The 26,205-nt window shown below is 35.4% G+C and overlaps 1 protein-coding gene across 3 annotated transcripts in view; it reads left to right on the top strand.

Annotated features, from left to right (window-relative positions):
- Window positions 1-25,922, top strand: part of ELMO1 (engulfment and cell motility 1) — a 294,812-nt gene extending 268,890 nt beyond the window's left edge. For all 3 annotated transcript variants that reach the window (XM_088149982.1, XM_088149983.1, XM_088149984.1), the window contains 6 exons: window positions 9,215-9,378; window positions 11,861-11,973; window positions 13,384-13,491; window positions 17,287-17,369; window positions 20,824-20,901; window positions 24,690-25,922. In XM_088149982.1, coding sequence (XP_088006108.1) covers window positions 9,215-9,378; window positions 11,861-11,973; window positions 13,384-13,491; window positions 17,287-17,369; window positions 20,824-20,901; window positions 24,690-24,890 — 747 coding nt within the window. In that variant the 3' untranslated portion in view covers window positions 24,891-25,922. The remainder of the gene's footprint in view (window positions 1-9,214; window positions 9,379-11,860; window positions 11,974-13,383; window positions 13,492-17,286; window positions 17,370-20,823; window positions 20,902-24,689) is intronic.
- The last annotated feature ends 283 nt before the right edge of the window (window positions 25,923-26,205 follow it).

Genomic DNA, 26,205 nt, shown 5'->3' with positions numbered 1-26,205 from the left:
TGTGGAGTAATCAGGGGCAGAGAGTAGGGAATGGAGAGGAGCGTGTGCAAGTGTGGCGAAAGCTGAAAGAAAACATGGAGAGATGGGATGGGGCTCCTACTAGAAGCTTGTAGGAGCGGGTGAAGCAGTTATAGAGAAGTCAGGGAGGAAAGCATGGATCAGAAGAGGAAGATGTAGGGAAAGTTAAGGAGAAAGAGCAGTTTTTTTTCTGCTCCAGCAGGAACTGAAGCTGGAAGGGGAGGATATGTGAATTGGAATCCCGAATGGCTTAAAAAACCTAGCAGAACTAAGAACAGATATAGCTAAAGTCTTAGAACAAACTGATGCTGTTTCCAAAGAATCCACAATTACATTAAACCAGGGGATCAAGTTATGGTGAAAAAAGGAAAACCAGGAGGAGCCCTGGGACCACGATGGAAGGGACCACATACAGTCCTTGATGTAATTTCACCCCATCTAGTGTACCTGGACACAAACAGATGGTGGCACCGTTCCCAAGTTAAGCCTGTGTAACTTGTGTAAATAGGCTAGGTTATTTTTCTTTTCTATTCCCTTTTTTTTGTTTTTGTTTTTGTTCCCCCCCCCTTTCTTTGTTTTCCTTTGCTTTTTGTTTGTTTGTTTGTTTTTGTCCCCCCACCCTTTTGATTTTATCCACAGGATCCAAGCATGAAGATCTACAGTACATCCAAATTCTCCTGCTGGGACAATGCCTAGAAGCTCTGCAGCACAGTTCTAACAACAATTTTTTTGTAGAACTGGCACAAACAGCTATGAACAGCTCAGCTTTTGCGTAGGGTGACTTTTGGCAGTGGGAGGAATCACATCTACCTGTTTCTTTGGAATACCCTCCAGCCTAGAGACATTAAGAGATGTTACTGTTTTAAAGAATTTCACTAATGACTTGTGGGAGGGAATGTTTTTTCACTTTGGATCTTCTCCAGAACCTGAACCATGGACAAACTAGAGGAGAATGACCCTGAATCTTTCAGGTGTAACCAATGAAGAAGTGACTGATATTAGTCCTCCAAAACCGTGTAGCTATTGACTAAGAGCAGGACAAGGCTGCAAATCCTTTCAATGTTTTTGTTGTTTTAACCTTGTAGGGCATTATTTTGATACACAATTTTATACTCTCTATATACACAATTTTATATATTTTATATATGCTTCACATAATGTATAACCATACCTGTAACAGTGCACTCTATTTTATTTCTAAAGGGTTAACTTGCTTTTGCTTTGTAAAGAGCACTGGTTTCTTCCTCCCCCCGCCCTTATCTCTTTGCTGAATGCCCGATTGTCTTCTAATAAGCAATTAGCCGAGTACAAGCTCAATGTTGTATCAAGCTTTTCGCAACAGTTGTGAGGCCCTGCATTCCAGAGAGAGATAAGAAAAATCTTGTATGCCATTCCCTTGGTAACCAGAAGAAAAAGTTACATTTAAGTTCACCTTCCTAAGAACCACCTTTCACTTGTTCAGACCGTCCCAAAAATCCCTTGTATGAGGGGATGTATTATCTGATTATAGATTTAAATGTCTATAAAGCCTCTGATGTTTGTGTTGTGAGGTGTGATTCCATCAACATTTTTTGTTAATGTGTTGATTGGGGTCACCCAGCTGTGTCTTGATCAAACTACATTTGCTATTCATCAGAAGTCTTACATTGAGACAAAACTAGCCAAGCTTAAAAATTCTAGCCTCTCACATTTCCCAAGATCCAGAGGGATGGAGCTGGTCATGGCTCACATCTTGGTTACCAGACTTTGGATCTTGGGGAAGGAAAATTGTTCAGACCTTGTTGTTTGTATTATTTGTTTTTATATTAATTTCTTCAATCTTTTAATGTGTTAAAATTGTTTTCTGGAAATATTGTATTTCCGTGTCAACTGGACAGCAAACCTATTGGCAAGAATACCTAAAAAAACCTGTAATGCTCTGAGTGGGTGATGAGTGAACCCCATTTTGTGGCATCTCCTGTTTAACTCGATGCCAAGGGGAGGAATAGGTCAGACTTGGTGGCTTCCGTCCCTCTAGCTAGTGCCTGGCAGCCTGGTTGGGAAGGACGTGGGTAAGTGTGTGTGTGTGGCCTTGAAGGAAGAGTGCTGCTTCTATGCTGACCATTCTGGAATTGTTCAAGAATCCATGACCAAACTGAGAGAGGGCCTGAATGCCCGCAGGCGAGAGCGTGAAGTCCGACAAGGATGGTTTGAGGGATGGTTTAATCTCTCCCCGTGGCTCACAACCTTGGTTAGCACTCTCGCTGGACTGTGATTATAGCATGTACAGTTGGTCCTTGTGTCCTTAATAGGCTTATAAGGTTTTTTCAGGACAGACTGGGTACCATAGAAGCACAGATCAACATGGTCTGCACTCATAAATACCTGCCTCTCCCAACCACGGAACCAGTGGCACCTGAACAGCTTTTTTGCAAACCTCAACTCACCTTTATCAGTGATGAGGAGGAAGCTGCTCTTTAAAATAATAAAAACAGAGGAGATGTTGCATTATAACACCCCATCACATGCTAGGCATTTCTGTTAGTGCAGACTAGTAAAATCAGTCGTACACTAACAAGGAAGCTAGCATGGAAAGTACCAGCAACAACCTGGGGAAAAGCCTCAAATTTCAGGAGGCAAGCCCCCGCAGCTTGTCACGTGCTCAATCGGAGCACATGATCCCTTGTGTTTCATGTATTATCATATATGGTTATGGGCTTGTATTAGGTAGTGTGACGTATATATGCTTAACCCTGCCCTCTGATGTACTCAATAAAAGAGGTTTCCAGACTCCGGTCTGGGCGCTCTCACCCCCCTCGAAGGAGAATCAGTTTGGTGTCTTCTTTCCCCTCACTCGTGGGAGGCCCGCTGTAACTGCGTGAATGTTACAGATTCCCAATTGTGTAATGGAGAAAACAGAGTTTGGCAAAGTGGGATTCTTGAAGGCTTTCTAATTTGTTATAATGTGCAAACAATGCAAGATGTATTCTAACGATGATGGAAGGTATTCCTACCTCCATCCTTAGGTAAGCAGCAGGGGTGCCTGGGGGGAGGCCTAAAATCTTCCTTATACTTCCAGTTGAGCAATAACCTTCTCAGCCCAACTTCAGATCTCAGCCCCATACAGCATCTGGGCTATCACCTTACTCTGGAATATTTTAAGGGCGAGGGCTACTAGCTGCCCTCCTTTACAATAGAAAAACTTCAGAATGGTGCCCACTGTATGCTGGGTAGTTGCTAAAACAGTATTAAATGTGTTTTCCATAAAAGGGAATTATGAAAGGTAATACCTAGGTATTTAAAAGAGGGGCATTGCTCTATTTGTTGGGCATTAGTTGCTAATCTGTGTTTAACATTTCTTCTGCCAAAGACCACTACCTACCTTATAATTTATCCTCAGTTTTTCTCTTTTACAATAATCAGCTAATCTGGCCTATAATCTTCTAAAGCCAATCTCAGTACAAGAAATAAGAGCCGTGTCATTGGCATACCTTAACACTGAAATTTTCTGTCCATTAAGTGAGGGGGAGGAAAAACTTAGTGACTTCATGGCCACTACAGCATCATTAATATAAAAGTTAAATAAGAAAGGAGCAAGTAAGCAGCCTTGTTTGACTTCTCTCTCTAATGAAATAGGGTCTGACAAGGACCCTTGTGGCCCATTTTTACTCTGGCTGTAATATCAGTATGTAACTCAATTATTAGTTTGAGAAGGTACCTATCGATGTCTGTCCTTGCTAGTTTCTCCCATAGCAAGACCTGTCAATTAAATCAAAGGCAGAAGTGAGATCAATAAATGCAACATAGAGTTGTTTTGTATCTCCGTTGGTATATTTCTGAATAAAAGCCTTCAAAGTGGCGCTGTAATCTACTGTGCTATGTCCTTTTTGAAACCCTACCTGTTCTGGATGGAAGAATTCTTTTACAGTACCTTTCCTGAAATGGAGAGAAGATAGATAAAACACAACTAGGAAGATGCTTAAATAATGCATTACTAGCCAAATATGGCTCATGGTTTTTGCTGCTGTTCTTGCTGTTACAGTTCAATCAAATGTGTGTTAGGAGTAAAGACAGACCAATACCCATTTAACTTTAATTAAGAAACAGTTCTACTGTCATACTCATCTTTTACATCCTGCTACTTAGATAGTGAGACTTTTTATGTTACAGGTCCAGGACCCCAAAAATATTCAAGCATCTGGGAACATCTGAACTGTTAAGAGAACATTACAAGTGCTGTCACAAAATTGCTGATCTGGCCCAGGTTCTTGTGTTTTTAGGGAGTTTGGAGAGGAGTTAATGGATAAAATGAATATGTTAAAGCTTCCAGAGATTATTGTTTTTTTACATGTAAAAAATTAAATATTTTTTATATTTAAAAATGAGTCCTTTCATTGATAGCTATACACTCCCTTTTCATTGTTGATACTTCTGCAGATTATACAGTTAGTATATTAGGTCCTTTCAATTGTCTCATTGCACCCACTCAATTTCACTGATTGTCACCAGAGGCCAACAAAAAAATTCACACAGGGAAATCATGGTGTTGGGCTATACAAATAGTATAAAGCTGATGAAATGTGCCTCTATGCCTATGGACTAGTTAATTTCTTACAGTTTAAGACTACTGTTAAACAAGTCATATGTTCATATTTAATTCCTAGCAGACTCTTATTCCCTTGCCTATGGATCCCTAGCAATTCAATAAGGTAATGTGCCTATTTTAGTAATTAATTACCCCTTTTCTCTGAACAATATTTATAGAAAACATGTGCACATCAGTTTTCAGATTCTCAGTGGGATCATTCTCCCGTGGAAATTGGATTCATTTTAGTTTTTCTGAGCTGCCTTGTATACTTTACAGGCATAAATCAAACAAATACATTTGGTCTTCTAATTTAAATAAATAAATATTTTTAATTCTAACCACTCATTGATGATCTCCTAAAAACTTCTCCTTCATTGATCAAAAAACTCATTGATACATCAGATGTGGGATGATACTTCTCTATGTATCTTTGGACACATGCATTCCTTAAAATTGTAGGAGTTATAATCTCAACAAATCAGTTGGAAGCTGTTTTAAAGTGTTTTATCTCATTATTGACTCACATGTATTTAGGAAAAAGTTGTTGCAATGAGAAATAGAAAAGTTGAATGAAACACATTCCCTGCTCCAACTCATTAGATTTGTATAATAAGTTGTCAAAGCTTCATGAAGGTTAACCATATTCTGGGACCAAGCTGAAAAATGGCCTTATGGTCTGTAAAAAATTATCATTTGTATGTTATCTTAAAAATCAAAATAGTACATGTACTTGAAGTGGCCTCTTTGATGTATTTATCTTAATAATTAATGGACCTTTAAACAACAGGTAATGGTTAGTTGGGAGTAAATAAATCTTTTCTAAATACTGTTAGAAGTTAATATGTTTAAAAGAATCAAATAAATAATTGTACTGATTACGCTTTTTTTCTTGTAGTTCATAACAGGAACAGGGGTACCTAGGCCTTCTTTTTTTTAGTAAATAATAATGCTTAAATTATATCGATATAAAAATAAGAAATTGTATTACCATTTAAAATGCAACATATTCAATGGTGTTAGGAATTTCAGTAGAAAACTTGCTGAGGAATTTATATGCAGTTTCCCCCACCTCCTGTAAATTATTTCCATGAAACTAGTTTCCAAGCTACCCTTTCATTTGGGAACAAACTGTACAATCAATCAATCAATCAATTAATTAATGTGGTTGGCCCCTAATTCCTGATAATCGCTGTAAAATGATAACTTATCCTGGCATCAGTTGAGTGCCACTTTTCAAACACTTGAAAAGTATAGAAATGGCATATTCTCACTTAGTTTTTATTGATTGTTTTGATTGTATTTGATTGGTTTGCTCACTAACTGTGATAAAAATGTATCAATACATCTGGCCATCTTCTGAGAAAAAGCAGTAGATATTTCTGCATACAGATACATTCTGCATTATAAGACAGAGGAAAGGCCAGAAGCTTCACAAAGATGCTAATGAAAGGACACTATCAGAAGTTGACAAGCTGCTCAACGTAATTCAACTGATACATATAGTTAACCTGACATGGTAGCAGGTGGCTTGAAAATATTCCTGGCTAGATGTTAAACAGCATAAATGTCTTGCCCAAACAAATATCTGTGTTGTTTGCTTTATTTTACTCCACACCCTTCCTTTTTCTTAACCCGTAGATTGAGATCGGACAATATTGTATTTATAAGTGTCTTGGATCCAGTAGGGTTAGTGATATAAATCAACTGATTGTAGCTCCTTTTGGATCTCTGAGTATAACTAAAGGCTGAATAGCCCATAAATGTGTAAACCTCTTGGTACAAAACTGTATCTTTCAGCACTTTAAAATGTTGTCTATTGAAACGTGAACTCTCATAGGCAAGAATCAACTGATTCAGTTATATCAAATAAGCCTAAGGGATGCCTTATATTAATTAAAATCAGTATTATACATATTATATATATGAAGAAGCCTCATGTCTTTGTTCCATTGGGATTATTTACATTTAATGTATTTCAGGCAATAACTTTGTACATTGCCCATCCTTTGTGTTCATCACCAACAGTGTAGAACATTTCCATACCCTGAAACAGCACTATTTTCTCTGGCTACCCTTTATGTATGGAATTGCCTCACAAAATGCCTTTGTGCAATTGCACACATTTTCTAGTATATATGTGAAAACAAACTATGAATATAATCATGTCCTCTCCTAGGCATATAGATAAAGATATACACATGATTTCTACATATATTGTCTCTTCCTCTGTTGCAAGTTAACTCTCTTTTTCACCATGCATGAAGAATGAGTTTGCCTCTTTCTCTATAGTCTGGGGAGCATAGTTTCTGGAAAAGCAGAGTCTACAACAGGGCTTGCCTAAGCTAGATAGAAAGGCTCACACTTTGAGTCTAACCCACAAACTGGATTTGGATTAGTAAATTATCTGCCATTTTCTACTAGTCCTGAATGACCACAATTTTCTGTTTTGTTTTGTTTTGTTTTGTTTTGTTTGCAAAGGAAATGCCAAGTTCTTATTTATGGTCAGCATAGTAGCAAGTGGGAAAATCTATTTTCTTCCATTTATCTGGAAATTCTTTAAGATGCTGAAAATAACAATATAATACGTACTCTGTTTTCTAACAGTTAAAATCATGATGGTTAAAGAGTTTTGCATGGTTAGCTTTAATTCTTATTGCCTTGGCAGACATCAAAATCAGCAAACACACTGAAAAGCACTAGATGGGTAGGAAAATAGCTTTTAATCTAAATACAGTACTACTTAAATTATTTGGGGGGGGGCATTCCTTAGGTGTCAGAGTGAAGCACACTGAATAAGAAGTGGTCAGCAAATGAATGCAATTTATTTTCAGGAACAAATTAGTCTTAACTGGAAAAACTGAGTTTTCTTGAAATATTTTTCTTCAGTAATACTGTACAATTGTTGCCCCCCAAAAAGGCAAGAATGAACACTGAAACTAAAATGAACTGGAAAAATCTGCCCTGACTAGCATTGGCTCCTTATCTCTTTTCTTTAATTTATTTGGTTTACATTTCTTCCTTCTTTTCTACTTTCTGTATAACATAACTTATTCTGAAAAGATTATTTTTTTATTATTACTATTATTTCCAGAAATGCAGTCCTATGAGGTGCACCTTAGATTTACTGAATTGTGATTGTCATTTCCAGATTTTATTTCAGACTAGGATCAACAAAATTATTTTTGTGAATATATTTTTCAAAAACTATCCTAGAAGCTATGTTCTCATGGTGCATGAGTTATAAAATTAGCTTGAATATTCAGCATGTTGCTAAACATTTCTCATTAAATTGAATTTGGGTATTTATTTTATTTATAAGTGATAAATTTGTGAGCAATGTTCAAAAAACTTCCACAGCTGATAGAATGGTTAGAGGGTTATAATTATGTAAATATTTTAAAGTATTTAATTTTATCAGGACTGACAGCAATCCAATAATATATGTATTGTTGTTTGAAGTTATATGACCCTGCGCAAACACCCATTTCCTGGTTTTCACTCATCTTAATGAACTGCATCTCTATAATACCTTTTTTGTTGGTTTTAATATGCAGATTAACTGCTTTTGAATTATTTATCATTCTGCTCCTTAATTTGCATCATTCATGGTTCTCCCTCAAGCCTCTCTTGATTTACTCTTGTTTAAAAGCAATACTTCTTTAAAAATATAAGACCTTCAATAAACAAATTTTACATACATTTTTGTTGGAAGCCAAGCAAAAAATAAATGTATGTATGTATGATTGAGTAGAGGGCAATTAACTCTAGCATAAAGGATTCTATGAGCTGACTGAAAACAGGAGAGGAATGAAATTTTAAGAAGTTCAATATAGTTGGTCCTTGAAAATAAAACATGTATCTTTTCCATGCTTCATGGGAATGATTTCTGCTTTTTCTTTGGAACCTGGGTTTATTTTTGCTATATCCTTCTATAAAAAGAAAAAGAAAGTCACAAACGTAGGCAGTATTCATGGCACAGCTATAACACAAATGTAGATGCCATCTATATGTCACATCATTTACTTACTGACTGACTGAATTACTGGATAGGTTTATATATTCTGCCTTTCTTCCAAGAACTGAAGGTGGCTTTATAGGGACCTCCCTTCATTTTCCACAGCAGCAATTTTGTGAAGTAGGTTGTGCTAAGAAAGAATGACTGGGCTACAATCTTCCAGTGAGATTCCGTACATAAGGATATGTAGTGCTGAATCTCAGCTTTAGAACGAAAAGTACACAGTAAGGGCAAGAAGCCTAACCTATGCAAAGTTTTGGGATTTTTATCATATGGAGCCTGAATTCTCAGAAAGGTAGAGCTAGAATAACCATTTTGTCCTATTTAAAATGATCTTAAGCATTTAGATTGTTTTATTTAAAATGAAATCAGAGTTGGAATGTCACCAAGCATAGTAATTGGTCTGTATTTTATTTTAAAAAATCATGTGCCCGGTACCTCCCAGTTTACCAGCGGTAAAACTGGAGATGTCCTCTCAATATAACACAGTTAGAGTTACACAATTTCAAGTCTTTGGAAAACCAGCTGCAGGTGGCTTCTAGAATGAACTTGTACTTGATTATCCAAGGAGAGTGCTACCCTGACATAATGGCAACTTTCGTTTTCATCTACAGGTCATGCAGGTGGTGAGGGAGCAGATAATGAGAGCATTGACCACAAAGCCTAGTTCTTTGGATCAGTTCAAAAGTAAACTTCAGAATCTGAGCTACACGGAAATACTGAAAATCCGTCAGTCTGAGAGGATGAACCAGGAAGATTTCCAATCTCGTCCAATTTTGTAGGTTTTCTTGCTTTTTTCTCTATCTCCTTCTTGCAACAAAGATGACTGATGTTTGTGGCCTCTTCAGGAATAACCCCAGGAAATGTAAATTATGTAGGGCCCTGATTGGAAGAAAGGCTTTCACATTTGCTTAGAATGCATTTATGAGGGGTTATAGGAATAAACAAGTATGGCCCTTTATGTATACCAAAAAGCTTTCTTCTACTCTTGTAGAGTCATTGGGAGTCAAATGGCATACATGTTTGAGAGAGAAAGAGAGAGATAGGAAATAATGTATTTGCAGCAAATGCCATTTTGACATTTTCCCCCTATATGTATGTGTCCTTTTTTCCTTCCTCTCTATGATTTTTTTTCTCTCCTGCCCAGTTCTTGACAGAAAAATATCACCATCAGTGAACCAGTCAAATGAAATATGGAACAGAAACTTGAAGCAACAGAGAAGCCCTAAAAAAGATGTTTTTGCTCTCTCGATGCCATTAAAAAAAAACAGAACTCAAAAACACATACATATAGGGGGAAAATGTCAAAATGGCATTTGCTGCAAATACATTATTTCCTCTCTCTCTCTCTCTCTCTCTCTCAAACATGTATGCCATTTGACTCCCAACGACGCTACAAGAGTAGAAGAAAGCTTTTTGGTATACATAAAGGGCCATACTTGTTTATTCCTATAACCCCTCATAAATGCATTCTAAGCAAATGTGAAAGCCTTTCTTTCAGTCAGGGCCCTACATAATTTACAGTTCATCTTTGCATATGTTCATATTAACTAGAGTGGTATGGTTGTTACTGCACCACAACTGATCCCAGACTGTGTGTATACATGTGGTAAAACTAGTCAACCTTGACCATTTATAGGATTTTCTTGATTGGGAACTTTAAGCTTCGTATTTTCACAGCCTGTCCATAAAATAATTAATTGAGCCATTCAGGATATTAAAGTGTCAGAATGTGGCATCCATATTAAATGCTAGATAGCCATGCATTTCTCTGCCTGGGCGAATTGATGTGTAATGTAATTTCTCAGTGCGCCATAAAAGTCCTTAGTCTCTTTGATTGCCAAACTGAGATTACTTTTATTGATTTATTGATTTATTTGGCTTGGCATAATGCCAATTTCTGAAGTCTCTTGGTAGTTTACAATCAATATGTTTGATCTTAACAGGATTGTTGTATTACCAGAAGCCTAAACCCAAAACAAAATTCTATACATTCAGAAACCTTATTAAAGAACATAGGAGTCTGTAGGAATTCAGGATTGCATTAGGATGTCTTTGCTGGGAAATGTATTCAGAGAGATGATTCACTTATCGGAGAGCTGACAATGGTTTAACACAATATTGGCTGCTCATTGGCCTCTATTGTGGGAGAAATGGAGCTAGTAAACAGCTATGCTTCGTGCTTGAAATTTAGGAGGCACATTTTCAAGGAAGCAGCAGTCCTTTTCATCTCTATGCTGTGTCTAGTTCCTTGTCTTTTTTGGGGGGAGAGAGTGAATCCCAGGGATTAAAATTCATTCCTTCAGTCTGCTTGGGTCCAGACAGCCCAAGTTCCAGGTACACAGCAGTGTCTCAGAGGCAATATTCACTTCTCAAGAAAGTGCAACAAATAGAAGGCAAAGTCAATGGTGTGAGGCATGTTTAGGTTTATGGGTGGGATAAAGCCAAATTTCTCACTTCATATTGAACATAAATGTTTCTCAGAGAAAGATAGCCAATGTGTAAAAAAGTTTATCTAGAATATAAGTATGTGAGAGAGATTTCACGTTCCTTTTAAAATACTGTTCAGATTATTCAGATTGTATAAAGACAGATGATTTCTTGAATGTCAAGGCAAATGTTCTTTCCTCGTTCTCAAGAATATTTGGTGAAGGGAAACTATATTTCATATTTGGTGTGTGCAATGCAGACTTCTTTTCTAATGTCAGTACTGCTTCAGAAGGACCTAGTACATCTTTCCTAACCTGGAGAATTGGGGATGATGGCTATAGTAGTTCAAGGCACCTCCAGTTGGAAAGGATTGAAAAGGATGATCTAGGGAGTACACAAGGGCCCATGCCTCTAATTGCCGAGGCATGCGGCTCCATCCATAGTCAAATACATACAGTCTGAGACAAGATTTATCAGCAAAAGTGCAATACAAAAAAAATAGTTCCTCAGTGATCAAATAATGTTTGATATTTATGTACAGAGTATCTGATTTGCCAATTAATTGCCTAATCAAGCCCAGAGTAGCCCTCGCAAATCATTTTTTAAAAGAATTGTCAGCATTACCAAGCTTCTGTTAAGTAGAGGTAGAAAAAGCAACAGCTTATCTAAAGTTTACATCCAGTGCAGAGTTTAAATTCTTGCTTCTTCAAATAAATGGATTAGAGTTCATAAGCTGCAGAAAAAGCCTGTATTAACAGTGTGACTTTCTTTTTGAGAACCTCTCACTATGTGGGTGAGACCATCTCTATTTATTTGTGTTTTCCTTCCAGGGAGCTAAAAGAGAAGATTCAGCCTGAAATTTTAGAGTTGATAAAGCAGCAGCGTCTTAATCGTCTTGTTGAAGGAACCTGCTTTCGGAAGCTTAACAGTCGACGGCGGCAAGGTACAAACCAGGACAGCCTCTTTTTTACCTTGCTCCTCCTTTCCTTCTTGATAAAAAGATCCTTTTTATTCTGTGGCTAAGGTGCCTTCTAAATGAATGAAAATAATGCATTCAGAACAGTGTTTCTCAACCTTGGCATCTTTAAGATATGGCTGGGGAATTCTGGGATTTGCAGTCCAGAGATCTTAGAGTTGCTAAGGTTGAGAAACACTGCTTTAGAAGCTAAAGGCATTAGTGCCACTTTTATAATGCTGTATGATAGTCAGGAAGGCTTACTTATTATTACTTTAAAGCTAGCTATGGTGTTATGGTAAATACAAACCTTTTGCTGAAAGCAGCACATCTTTGTCTTGCTCCTTCCTGTCTATTGCCAACCCTTGGTTGTGGCAGCCCATAGAATGCCACTGAGGGGGAGGGAAGGATACGTTGTGATAATGAAATCCCAGCACATGTTTAGAATCTGCAAATATCTCAAGGAATCGGTTAAAGAAAAAATACGGGACTAATTTTTATGGCAACAACTTTGCCTTAGTTCCAGGTTGAATTTAAGTTCTGTTGAATATACGTAGTTTTCTGATAAGGTTTACAGACATAGCAATCAGAAAGCTATAATCAGCCTTGCTCCTTTTACGTTTAAGACTATTTTAAAGTAATCTGTTTTCATGCTATAAAATATGAGTTTCTTATCTTTACCATTTCAGGGAAAAATTCTTATGGGTCAGAAGAATGGGGGAGTTCAGTTGTTTTTTTCCTTTTTCCATTCTGTGATATAAATAGCTATTTTTAAAGATCTTAGGAATATTATACTAATTTTTTTTAGCCACAGAGTAAATGTATATGGCTAAATACATTTCACATGAAAGCTTCATAGAACCATTGTCTGAGATTCATTTCCACACATCATATATTTTCAGGTCGTGGATTCTTGAAACAATAAGGTGGAGTAGAAACTCCAGCAAACAAACAGTCTGAAAGTACTATAAAGTAAATATAATTAGATACAATATTGACAGTTTGATTGCAGCATGAATCATAGAAAATATTCAAAGATTATCCAATAATTTTCCCCACTTGTGGTAACTATGACTATTAGATTTGCTTCAGTCTCAATATTTGGCAACCCCTGAAGTTTACATCATATTTTACATTACCTTATTTTAAGTGAATATGAGGAAGAACTAAGTCCAGATACAGCAAAATAACATTTTTTGTTTTCTAAAAGTAGAGAAGATGAAAGTAGTAAGGAAGTTCATGGAGCTGGAGCATAAAATAGGGCTGCAAGATTTGATGTTCCACAAAATATTTATTTATAATTCTTACTTGTTCCTTGCAGTATAGTAATTGTTTGTTTCATTCAAGGTGATATTCTCTTTTTTATGAAACAGATTAACAACTTTATTTATTTATCAGACAAATTTTGGTATTGCCGTCTCTCCCCGAACCATAAAGTTTTGCATTATGGAGATTTGGAAGAGAGTCCCCAAGGAGAAGTTCCACATGATTCATTACAGGATAAGTGTAAGTAATTGACATTTAACAACCCTTCTTTTTTTAACATAATCTGTAACATTTTATACTGAGATTGAGAACATTATGATCCCAGCTAAGTCAGGTTACAAACTTCTTGAGAATAGAGTGAAGAAAAAGGGAATTATGAGACAGACAGACAGATGACTCACATAAAGGGATCCTTTCATCTATTTTGCTTTTTCCTTAATAGCCAAAACTTTATTGCAACATTTTACCTTGGGGAGATCTAGGAGTTTCCTTTTCCTCTGTTACCTGGAAATGCATAAAAAGGAAGTGATATATTATGAAGAGCCACTATTAGTTCTTTTGCTTCTGTTTGGAAATGTGTGCCAGCCTCACTTCACCCAGTTCTCTTCCAAGCTACTCAGCCACTTGGCTGCTATCCACAACTCCAGCTTTGTAGTATCACTAGAGTTCCTCAGACTCAGGCTCAGATGGTTGTACAGCAAGAAATCTGGAAAAGCATTAAAAATCCACTTGCACGTTACCAGGCAGGCTTTCTTTAGTTCCATGCCCTAGATTTTTATAAATAAGCTTTGTAAGCTACTTGCACCAAATTTTGTCTTTTTTAGCTCAGATGTTTTAAGTTCTCATTTCCCAGAAGCAAACTGAAAGGCTAATAGATAGCTAAACCAGAAACATATGCACTGAGTTGCCTTTTTTTTTTTAAATACTTACCATCAGTAAGATTATTCTTTATAAAGCTCATTTGTCACATTCTCTGAGGAAAGCCTAATTGAACAGCAGGAATCTTTCTGTCAGAGCTTTCTCAATGTTCTTCATTTGAGCTGAATAGGTCCACTGTAAGAGTCTGATATAGAGCATCTTATTTTAAAAAATGCCTTGCTATAAAATACCTTAATTAGCTGTTGTTCATAACACTTTATTCAAGAAATGGCGCAATGTAATATTGGTAGTATTTTTTTTTATTATAAAGACCAGTAATAAAGACAAATATACATTCACAAAACATATGCAGTGTAGTAGCTTAAAATGTGGACTGACTACTGTGGTTCATAGTTATAAGAAGTTCAATTCTCTCATTGAATTAGTGTAAACCAAAAAGTAAAGCAGTAGTAAAATAAATTAGACCTGTAACAAATTTAGCAATTTCATTCTACCAGCAACATCACTTCCAAGTATGATATTTCTGTAAACATAAGTAGCAGGTATAGCACATCCCTTTCCTCTTCCCCAACTCTGTCCTGATACATTTTTCCCACTAATTTTGGTGATCTTAATAATTTGGAGTAATGCAGCACACACCAGTCTTACCAGAAATGATTCTTCCAGTAGCAAGGCTACCTCTCCAACGCTTAGGGACAGAATGTTATGCTACTGCCACTTAGAACAGCACTGAAAATACAATCTGCATCTACAGTGAATCTGGAAAAGATGTCAAAATGACTTCCAATAAAATTGTTATGTACATTTTTACATTTATATTTGTGACATATGTACAATATATTCCAGAAAAAGGCAGTGTCTCATTAGTGGCTGAGTTGAGGTTCAAAATGTATGTCTTTCATACTTTTTTTTAAATTTATTTTTATTGCTTTTAAAACAATAACAGAAGAAGAGAAAAACAAAAAGGAACAAGACACAAAGATGCATAAACTGTCAAAAAAATGCACAAGTGCTTTAAAAAATAGGTGAAAATATACAACAGAAAAAAGAAAAAAATATGAGATATAATATGTTAGAACAATAAACAGTTACAATTCTATATATAGTTATCTAATGCAAATATGCAAGTATGTGTGTATACACACTTATATAACTATCATTTTTTTAACCTACTGTATTTTGTATAAATGAGTCCCATATTTCATGATACTTGTCCATACAAAGTCTACATCTACAGTATATGTCTTTCATACTTAATGTAGAAAAAAATATCAAACAAGTGCATGGATTTTTTTTGGCTTAAAATACGCAGAGTTGTATTATATTTATCTGGATCTGAGAAACCTGTCATATAATGAAGGAGAGATTCATCATCTGTAAAATACAGTTATCCAATTATATATGAGTGTTTTGAGAGTAGCCCCCTCCCATCCCTCATGCCAGACAAGGTCAGACGTATCCACTGTACCACTTTCTCTCAGGTACATAAGCAAAAGGCAGCTTTCCCTCTGCCCCTCACTCTCTATGGGGGGCTAATGGCAGAACTCCAGGTAAAACCAAACAACAAGCTATGTACTGAGGTGGGGCAGGGGGGTTGTAGGTGCAAGAAAACTATTGACATTCTCCAGCCTCATATTAAAGTGGGATTTCCAGGTTAAAAAGGAATTTTCAGATAACAATTTGAATCAAAAAGATTGGATTCAAGGATAGTCTGTTCTTTAGAGGAATGGGAAAAAGCTAGAAACATTGTATAATATTAATGTTATGTTGTCTTTGTGTGTTTAAAGCCTAGTGTCTTATCTCTGGTATTTATTGTCTGTACACAAGCTTAATAAGTGTGCTTTTGTAAGTAGGGACTTCTTGAGACTGAGCTTTCTCTAAATGGAAGCAAACTAGCATCACAGTGGTCTGCCAAGATGTTGTGTGTGATTTAAACAGTTCTATATTTTTATCTCCTTTGCCATTGAATATTTTGTTTGTGATGCTTAATACTGAAACGGGGTTTTTACATTCCCACTTTCCCTTTTTTGTAATAACAAAGTTTAATTTTATAAATCTTTGTGAGATTGATCTGTCTCCCAAATCTCTTGTTTTGTTTTTCCCTCTAATTTGCCAGAAAGTAATAAAGAGTGTGGGTGCCCCATCTGTACCACTTCCTGGGGTTTGAGGAGATTATTCCAGATATGCAAAATAACTAATGGCAGCAGAAACTATCAGATTTCTGTTCCAAGGCTGGAGGCAGAGCCCAGGTGTGTAAACCCAGAGACTTCTGGGAGAGGAGATTTGAAATATCTAGCCTTTCACCCTACCAGCTGCTAAAATGGTTGTATGGATGATAGGTTAGATCATGCCCAGCTGCTATGTGTTTTTATTTTTGTTTTATATATTTTGTGTTTTTATTTTTTTATTGTAAGCTGCCTAGATTCAAGTAATAGTGAGATGGGCAGCTATATAAATGGAGTAAATAAATAAATAAATAAAATTAGCTATGTGCTAACAAATTATTTTCTGACCACATTTATAAGCATTCTCTTAAGGGAATATAGGTTAAATGCACAATGATTTTTTTTCCTAAAAAAACAAATATTAAACTAATAGAAAGTAATTGTCTGAATATTTTATTAATAAATAAGATACAAATATGTATTAGTTTTTTTAATTTAAAAAATTATTTGCTAAAGTGATGAAATACAAAAGAAAAGTCTACATTAAATTATTATACAGTGAAGAGGGAAAAAAACAGAATATACAAACAACACAAAATATGTATAAAGATGTATTGTATAGGACTAGGTTCAGGGATGTAGAAGAGGCAACATTTATGCTCCGTTAATATTCCACTTACTAGGGAATAAGCCCCACAGAAGTCAACAAGGCATATTTATGAGTCGATTTCAATAGAACTCTTCATTCCCACAGATCCTGGGAAACAAAGATGGCAGTTGATAGTTTTATCGGTATGTTTGACAGTGAAATCCACTGATTCCTGATTATCCCTTTGGTTTCTTGCACACATCAGAGACGTCACTTGGTATTAGGGATGTCATTTCTAACACCACTTTCACCTTGCCTCTTCTTTGATGCTGTGTGCTTTCCATGACTTAGAGTCTGTCTCACCTTATCTTTTTTTTTTTTTCTTTTTCTTATCCGATACAGTGCCTGTGGCAGATATAAAAGCAATTGTTACAGGGAAGGACTGTCCTCACATGAAGGAGAAGGGAGCCCTTAAACAAAACAAGGTATCATTTTCAATTACATCCAGTAACCCGTTAGTTGCAGTCTTTGATTTTGACAAAAGAGTCTGTTCCTTCTGCTAAAAAGGGCTTGCATGCTTCCTTTTGAATGTTCTTTTTCTAATTTGTTCATTCATCTATCTCAAATGCTCAGAGCAGTTAGCCACACTTCGTACTGGAATAACATCTCTACATAAAACCCATTGAATAATCATTCTCTGTATGCAAAGCGCTGACCAAAGCATGTCTAGTACAATAAAATAATCATAGTTTTCTCTGAAGTTCATCATTCAAAAAATTGTGGACAATGCTGTGTTTAAGTGCCATTGATGTCAAAGTGGAATTATGGAAAGGAGATTGGACCTAGAGACTCTGATGTGCATTTGGCCTTTTTAAGTCACACACACACCCAGGTTTAAAAGAACCTGTCATCTTAAGGTGATAAGCTCATCTTTTTTTCTCCAAAGTACAGTAAGTTCACTCCATCACAGTTAGAGTTTCCAAAAAACACATTTATCTTGTAGTCTTCATGCTTGGCAACTGTTTTCATGTTAATGCCTTGGCAGTAGCAGAAATGCTACTACTACAAGCAGAATATGAAGTATTTCCATTTGCCAATGACCAGTTTCCATTCTTTCAAGAGAAAAAAATTAGCAATAAGTCAAATAGAAATGTTTTATAATTTGCAATGTGGCCTGATTCACTTGTTCTGTCTGCTAGTCTTCAGAATTAGCTTTAATTCTATCTTGTCCCATTATTGTTTTTAGAAGTTTTTTGAATGCTACAACTCTTCTAATGTGATTTTTTGCAAAAAGAACACACACGCACACTCCGATCTACAAAATGAAAATCCCAGCAGTGTGTTCCTTCAATAGGCATTTAGATCAAAGATGTGCTGATTTAATTTTAACTACAGAATTTATTTAACTTTGCTTATTCACCAACATCCTTTTTTGCAGCAAACATTTGGAGGGAAAGAGGTCTTGAGACCTTTTTTTAAAAAATACATAACTACAATTGCTTGAAGCATGCCATTTCTTGTGCTACCAGATGAACAGTATAACACTGAAGAAACAGTTCAAGAAATGTCCATAAAAAAGATAGATACATCTTTCTTCAGAACATCTTTGAGTTCCAAGACTAATGTTGGACGTATGGTAATTTATGAGCTTATGCACATTCAGAGAAAAAAAAATGATATGGTTCCCAGGGTCTACAACAATAGATGTCTGGGGACTGAATAGTTGGATTCTCTTCAACTTAAAAGGTTAGGAGAGAAATGTTCTCCTTGACAGCTGAACGAGATGTGGCACTGTTCAGATTGTTTGGCTAATGTGGGGGATGAGGGAATAAGAGTTTTACAAACAAAAAAGTAACATATAGCAAGTACAGATAGGTAAGTCAGATCAAGACTGTGCTAGAAGGTAGAAGGCATTAGAGAATTCCTGTTGATGGGACAGTGGAAAGGTCAGGTTTTAAAACCCTTCTTTGTATGCTATGATTACAGCGTAGCTTGACTTTTACTGTGTCTCCTGTTCATTTTTTTAAAAATACAAAGCCAAATAATACAGGCATGGAGTTTTCAGATGGGAATTCATATCCATCTTTTCTGTTGTAATTCCAAGAAGGGATATGCCATATAATTCTTCTGAATATGTAAGGTAGCTCTGAGAAGGAGAAGACTGCACACCTGCATTGTTCTCATTATTTTCTCTTGAGGAACTTACTCGATTCCCCATATGCAATTCCTTCACTTCACAGAGAATATTATGTTGTTGTATTGTTTATTACATTATTTTCTCTATTTTGTTCTTTCCTTTTCCTCTTTGTTTATGGAAGAGCACTACAGGCTAGATCACCACTGAAATACAGTAGACATTAGATTGAATAGCCAATCCAGGATATCAAGATCAGAGCCCAATTATCACCAAATATATAAGCATTTACTTCCCATGCATCCTTACTTGATATGCTAATTTTATAATTGAGACAATGTGTCCTATTTTGTATTAATAAATAAATACTATCTTCATTTGTTCTATTTCAGATAAGTATTCTAATACAGTATTTACTTATTTTGCGATATGATCGCTCACTATTGCTTTGACATGTTGCAAACTTAGAACTAGGAAAATATTGGACAGCTCTTAAGAAGAATATTTCCAACATCTGTCACACTGAGACATTTTTCTCAACAGAAAATGGCATGGTGTCAACAGCAGTGTTATTTCTCTAAAAATGGTTTTTAAGGTTTTGAAACATGTTCTTTTGGAGCAGTAGGTTGTATATACAATCAGACATCATAAGAAATTTCTGTGCTTATGTCTTTTTAAAATAAGAATTAATACTTATGCTATTAAGATATTAATATTTATTATATTTTTCCTTAATAAGTTTTCCTAACTTACAAATGGTGTTTTTCTGGAATAACGTGATTATAATAAATTGAATTTGAACAGTTTGAGAAAATAAAAGAGACTACTAGTATTCTTCATAGCATTTGTAGTCTCCATTATCCCGAAATTGTACTAAATGTTCCAAGGTTTAAGGAACTACAGAACTGTCCCATGGTTAGAGATACAATTTGTAAAACTATGATGGATGCCTCTAGTCTTCTGAAGTAGGCTTTTTATATAACAATATAGTTATTATATACCTTATCTAATCATTATTTTTGGTTCTAATTTAATAAAAAGAGACAATAAAAGCTAATAAAAATGCTAAATTTCATTTCCTCAGTGGCTTGTTTCAATAAGTTTCAAAATGTTTGTCTTGTTCAGTTGAAAGGGAGGGAGGGAGGGAGGGAGAGATAGGGCTATATGGCTCAAAATTAAATGTGAATTTAGTACCAATGATATCTGATTGGGAACTTAAACTTGGAGGATATGCAGCAATGGCAGAACTAACAGTATACATACAAAATTGAAGCAAGAATGGCTTCCATATTTATCACACGTTATGCAGTAAGGCAGATACCAACATTTAGAGCATGGTTTTTAAAGTTTATATCAATAGATATTGCAAATCAGTGTGAGAACAAAGAAGGGGGGGGAAGTCAGAAAACAAATATTTATATTGTTTTTAGAAATGTTTTTCTTTTTCCTTTGTTTTCCTTTCTTCTTTTCATTTTACGATTTATAAGCAATAACATAGTGAAGACTTCGTTATTAAGCTCCAAAATTCTTATTTCTTTTTTCCTTTTTAATATTATGAAAACAACTCAATGTACTTTGCTTGGTATCGTTTATTAATGTTACATTGAGCATCAGTTGTACAATCGTAGTAACTATCTGCCATCTATAGACATATATATTTGAAAATATAAATCTGTTTTCATTTTTTTAAAAAATGCATATAGACACACACACACACACACAAATAGATGTGAATTGAGATTATGAAATATTAAATGTAGTTGAGTCTCTTTTTTTTTAACTTTATTATTATTGTCTCTTTTCAGGAGGTGCTTGAACTTGCTTTCTCTATACTATTTGACTCAAACGGACAGCTAAATTTCATTGCGCCTGACAAGCATGAGGTAAATCTGTGTTTCTGTTTTTAAAAAATTGAAAAGGGGAAGAGAAGTTATTCTTTCTGGCCACTAGTTGGGATAAATAGCAGTTTATCTGATTTTTTTTTTTTTTTTTGGTCAAATAGCTTATTATTTTAAAGGATTCTGAAAAATGCAAATATATAATGATAGTTTGAAGCAAAATGGCAGGATATCTTAAACTAAACTCTAGGAATTCAAGATGACTAACAACATCAGTGATGCTGGTAATTTAAGAAAACCAACAATAATTAACATCTTCCTTTCAAGTTGGCAAAATAGTGCAAATATTAGCGCAACAGCCATCCAACTATTTAATTGAAAAACCAGATTCAGTCAAATTAAAATATACCCTGTACTGTTTGCCTTCTCGAAAAGGGGAAAGGTCTTTCTCATCTTCTAGAAGATTATTAATTAAGAAGTCAGGTCTTTTGTGAAAGAGGGTTCTAGAGTTTACGTCAACCACCAAAAAGTCCATTCTGTAACCCCAGTTCATGTTCTATTTTTTTTTCCTATATAATTTTTTATTAGAAGTCTTAAAAAGCAAAGTAATCCCAATTCATATTTTCTGGAATGGATTAAGTATACAAAAGAGTCTCCCAAGAATGATAGCCAGTCTCTGATTAGCAATGGAACTTTGAAATTTACTTGGAAATAAACTAGAAGTCAATTTGTCCCCTGTACATGGACCCTGTTAACAATCAAACTGTTACATTCTACAAAAGCATGTAGAATGCACACCAACATTTCAAATATATGCCACCTGGGCCAGACCTGCATTCTCCAAAAATGGGGGTAATTGTTATGACAGTCTTAGCAGGACAAAGGTATTTTGGCCATAATGCAGTCCTGCAGACCAGAGCCTGTATTTTAAAGCAAGGCACCACCACACCTAATGCAGGATGAACTGCAATTCCTAGGCTGAAGTGCAATTTCTCTCCACTTCTGACTTCTCTGTATTATCTTTATTAACCCCACATCCAATCCATTATCATTTCTAGGCAAAGAGTTCAGGGCATCATCAATCCTTTAAAAGAAAAAATTAGAATAGGGGATCAACCCCATATTAGTGACATCAAATCTCAAGCCATGAATGGCTTTCCCATGTAATTTAATGTAAATATTAAACAAAACAGGAAACAAAACTGAACCTGATAGGTGCTATAAAGTAACAGCCAAGATGCTGAACAGGAGTCCACTAGCTCTGTCTTCTGAAGCTGGCAGTCTAGTGTTACAAATGTATTGTAGTCAAGAGACCCAACATGAAATATAATATAGATATTGCAGAACTTAATACTTTAAGCAATAGGTGTGTGTGTATATGTATACATGTACATACAGACGCATATACACATACCCCATAAATATTTAACACTGGTTAGCTATGAAGATTGTATCCAAAATAATTCAGTCGTTCCTAATTAATTAACTAGCTGTGTCTTTAATTTGATAACCATCTTCTGAAACTGGCACTCCAGGAAATGTTGTATACTCTTTAACAGCATACTCCTACTTCTGATCCTTGCTGGCTAGTCCAAAAGGGTATCATAGTTGATGGTACTTGGAAGCTGCTAAGAGGAAAGGCCATCTTAGCTCTAAAACTGAGATGGATATAGAAAATGCATTACAACCCAAAAGATCAGAAATTGTCTAGTTGAATGAGAGGGTAACGATTGTTGATAGGCTTATAGCTGCCATAGCGATCACAAATTCCAGAGCTACCATACTTCTGACAGAAACCTCAGTGTAGACCAGAGGTAGCAAACTGGCAACTCCAGAGCTTTCAAGTCCTTTTTTACCATAATTGCTAAAAATGGGGGGGGGGGGATTTTCTGCCATTCTGAGGCAGGAAATACACAAAAATTATAATTTTATAATTTATAAATTATAAATAGTTACAATTAGTAATAATAGTAACTAGCAGTGCTGTAGCACTTACTAACCTTTTAGCCATCTTCTTAGTATCCAATTGGAAATTCGATTATATAGATTGTATTACTGACTTTTACTATTTCATACTGTAAATTGTGTAAACCACCAAGAATCCACTAAGTTTCAGGCTAAATCACATAGATTAATATAATAACTAAAAATAAAAAAAATGGTTAGTAAGCCCTAAAATAAGTTTAAAATGGCTTTTAAAAATTGGAGCTCATTGGTCTGGAAGATTTCAGCACCATCCCCAGGATGAAGGCTAGCTCAAAAAGAAAGATTATTGAGCAGCAGGACAGCTGATAGTCTAACAGAAACCCTGTGCTACTAAAATTACCAATTTCATGTTATACAGATACTCAAGATCTAGTGAAAGTACTTCATCAGAGTGATAGAACAACAGTAAAACAGTTATTTCTCTATTCTTTGTGCTGATGTTTCTTCCCTTCTATTTCATGTTCATATCATCTTTCATTTTATTGCTTTTTAACTTCAGTTGCACACTGCAAGGACTAGTTATTTTTATTTTATAGCATGCAGTCAGCTAAATTTAAAATCCATCTATTGGCATGGAATCCAAAACAATTCTTTATATGATAAAAACACTTTTATGGTGATTATATTTTCTACTTATAAACTAGGACATAGGCCAATGTGACTGAAATCTTTATTTTTAGATTGCCTCATTTAAGCATTTTTGTTCACAGTTGCATAAATGGCTTTTAAAATGGCTTTTAAAATTAAATCAACTGGCTGATTAAATCATGCTTGACTGTTGTTCATGAAATGTCCTAGGATTGTTGCTGATTTCAGTTTCTTTGACCATGTTTATCTGGAACTATCAGCCTTGGGGAAATATGGCTTCTATTTTTATTTTTTTTAAAAAAGGGCGAAACAGATTTTTTTCTTTACTGTAATGTCCAATCCAGCATCCAGGTTGCAGTTTTTAAATCAGTCTATCATTATTTTAATATTAATTAATATTATTTTAATTAAGGAATGTAAGATTTTATAAACATACTCAAATAGATCCAGTGTCCTGATATAGAGACTTTATATGAAAGAAATCTATTACTAAAAATATGCTTTACATCTGCTTCCTTCCATATTCATCTACAAAACCAAGATCCCTCACTATTGGAGGAATATGCATTCACAAGTCAAACAAAAAAGCATATTTGTCTATCTAGGGGAAGAAAGTAGAAATTTTTTAATGACCTGGAACATGAGGCTTTTATTTCTTTTTAAATATGATGATCAGATATTAATCACAATTTGTTTTAATAATTAAAGGGACATGTTTTACCACCAAAAATAGGTAGCTATATAAGAGCAAAAGCCAAAGGAAGTGACATGTTGGATATATGGGGTGAAGGAAAATGCATCTATCATGTCTTCCATTCAGTAGAAAATGGGTGTGGCATTTTTCTTTCCATGTTGATGAAGTTCCACAGGATGAGAGTGATGTGTGAATTTCAAATGCAGGGAAAGTTTCTCCGACAGCAATTATTCATGAGTTGTTGCAAGAATCATTACATTGCAAGCTCAAATCACTTATCCTCCCCCTTCTACCTTCCCAGTACTTTGATTTTAGTACCTAAAACCATCTGAAAAAAATAACTTTGCTATATAATGTTATGCTCAAGCAAGATAGTATATCTATATGTGTCTATTTTATTTAAATCCTAGATTACCAAGATGCTTGTAACTCAGAAGCTTCTGCTATTATAAAAATATTTTGTCTAACCTGAAAACACATACATTACTGAAGTGGTATGGTATTTTGGATATGCTTATGAAAGTCAGATTAATATAGATCTCCCTCTTCTCCCTCCCCCCAACAGTACTGTGTATGGACAGATGGTCTGAATGCCCTACTTGGAAAAGATATGATGAGTGAACTGACACGTAACGACTTGGATACTCTGCTCAGTATGGAGATAAAGCTGCGCCTCCTGGATCTGGAGAACATACAGATCCCTGATGCTCCACCACCTATTCCAAAGGAGCCAAGCAATTATGATTTTGTATACGACTGCAACTAAAGCAATTCTCACTCCTCGGACTTACAACTAACTGGAAGATTTTTTTTAACGAAAAAAGAGAAAGAACAGGAAGAGAACAAGTGATGCACATTGGACTCATTGTTATGGTGGGACTGTAAAACAATTACTTCTCCCTTTGCTTTCTGCCTCTCGTTATTATCCATTGCTAATGAAAAACACCACTTCCATTAATGTTTTTCTGTTGGGCAAGATCAAATGAATGTTCCAGCTTAAAAGGTATCGCCAAAGGAATTTTCTTATTTTTTAAATGTTGGAGCATAGTTCCAAATAAAAGGACAATACAGTATGACCTAACAGCACAGTCACAAACCAGATCCAGCACTGCAGGTGCTTTAACAAGAGGAAAAGAAGTAGAGAAGAGATAAAGCTACAGTAAATGAGGTAGTGAGAGTTGTCTCCCACCACAGTCACTTCAGATCTTTGAGTCAACAGGAGATCTCAGTAAGAATGAAGATTATTAACCACTTGCAGCTTCTACACTGTCGTAGTTGTGATCCACCACCATCCTCTTCATTAACACCAGCATCATAAGTCAAGTGACTGTTTTTTTAAATAATTCCACAGACCATGATGCAGACATTTGTAGTCCCTTAATCACCTTAGTATCTCATCTGAAATGTCCACACCTTTAACAAAGCCACTTGCTCTTTATGTCCTGTTGTACAATTATATATCACTAACTGAAAGCAGTGGGCATTTTTTAGTCCAGGCTGTGGTTGATTATTTTGTTTGCAAAATGGCAGATGCCATAGATACCGAAAATGCTGTGTGTTCAGGATTATGTTATAGAAATGTGCAGAGTATTATAAATTTGCAGGGGACTTGGATTTGTATAAAACATTGGAACAATACTTGCCAAATATATATTTAATTGAAAACAAAATTATATTGTGTGTACTTTATTAAAAAAAAATTACCTGTTTTGAATTCTATATTCTACTTGAAACATTCTCCTTGGAGAGAATATACACCCACATTCCCATCAACATGGCTATTGAATAAAATTGAACTTGTGCTTATGCCTGGAGTTGTGTCCTTCTTCTCAGGTTCTCATCTGTCTGTTATCATTTCTGATGTTTCTACATTCTTGATAAAAAAAAAACAAGACAACTTGATGATACCTCAATCCAAATTGACATGACCTCTCCTAGTGATTTCATATAGATGTTGAATGGGGGCGGGGAGGCAATCCCTGTGCCATCCCACAGCAATGGATTCAAGGACTGAGTCTGCTGTTATACTCTAAATGAAAAAGATAAAATTATTGTGGAAATGGGCTAAAACCTGAACTGAA

The sequence above is a fragment of the Python bivittatus genome, unplaced genomic scaffold (genome assembly GCF_059951505.1).
Source record: "Python bivittatus isolate LINGU-HERP-01145 unplaced genomic scaffold, Pbiv_v1 ctg000610_np1212, whole genome shotgun sequence".
Taxonomy (NCBI): domain Eukaryota; kingdom Metazoa; phylum Chordata; class Lepidosauria; order Squamata; family Pythonidae; genus Python; species Python bivittatus.
This window is presented reverse-complemented; position numbering and strand designations above follow the sequence as displayed.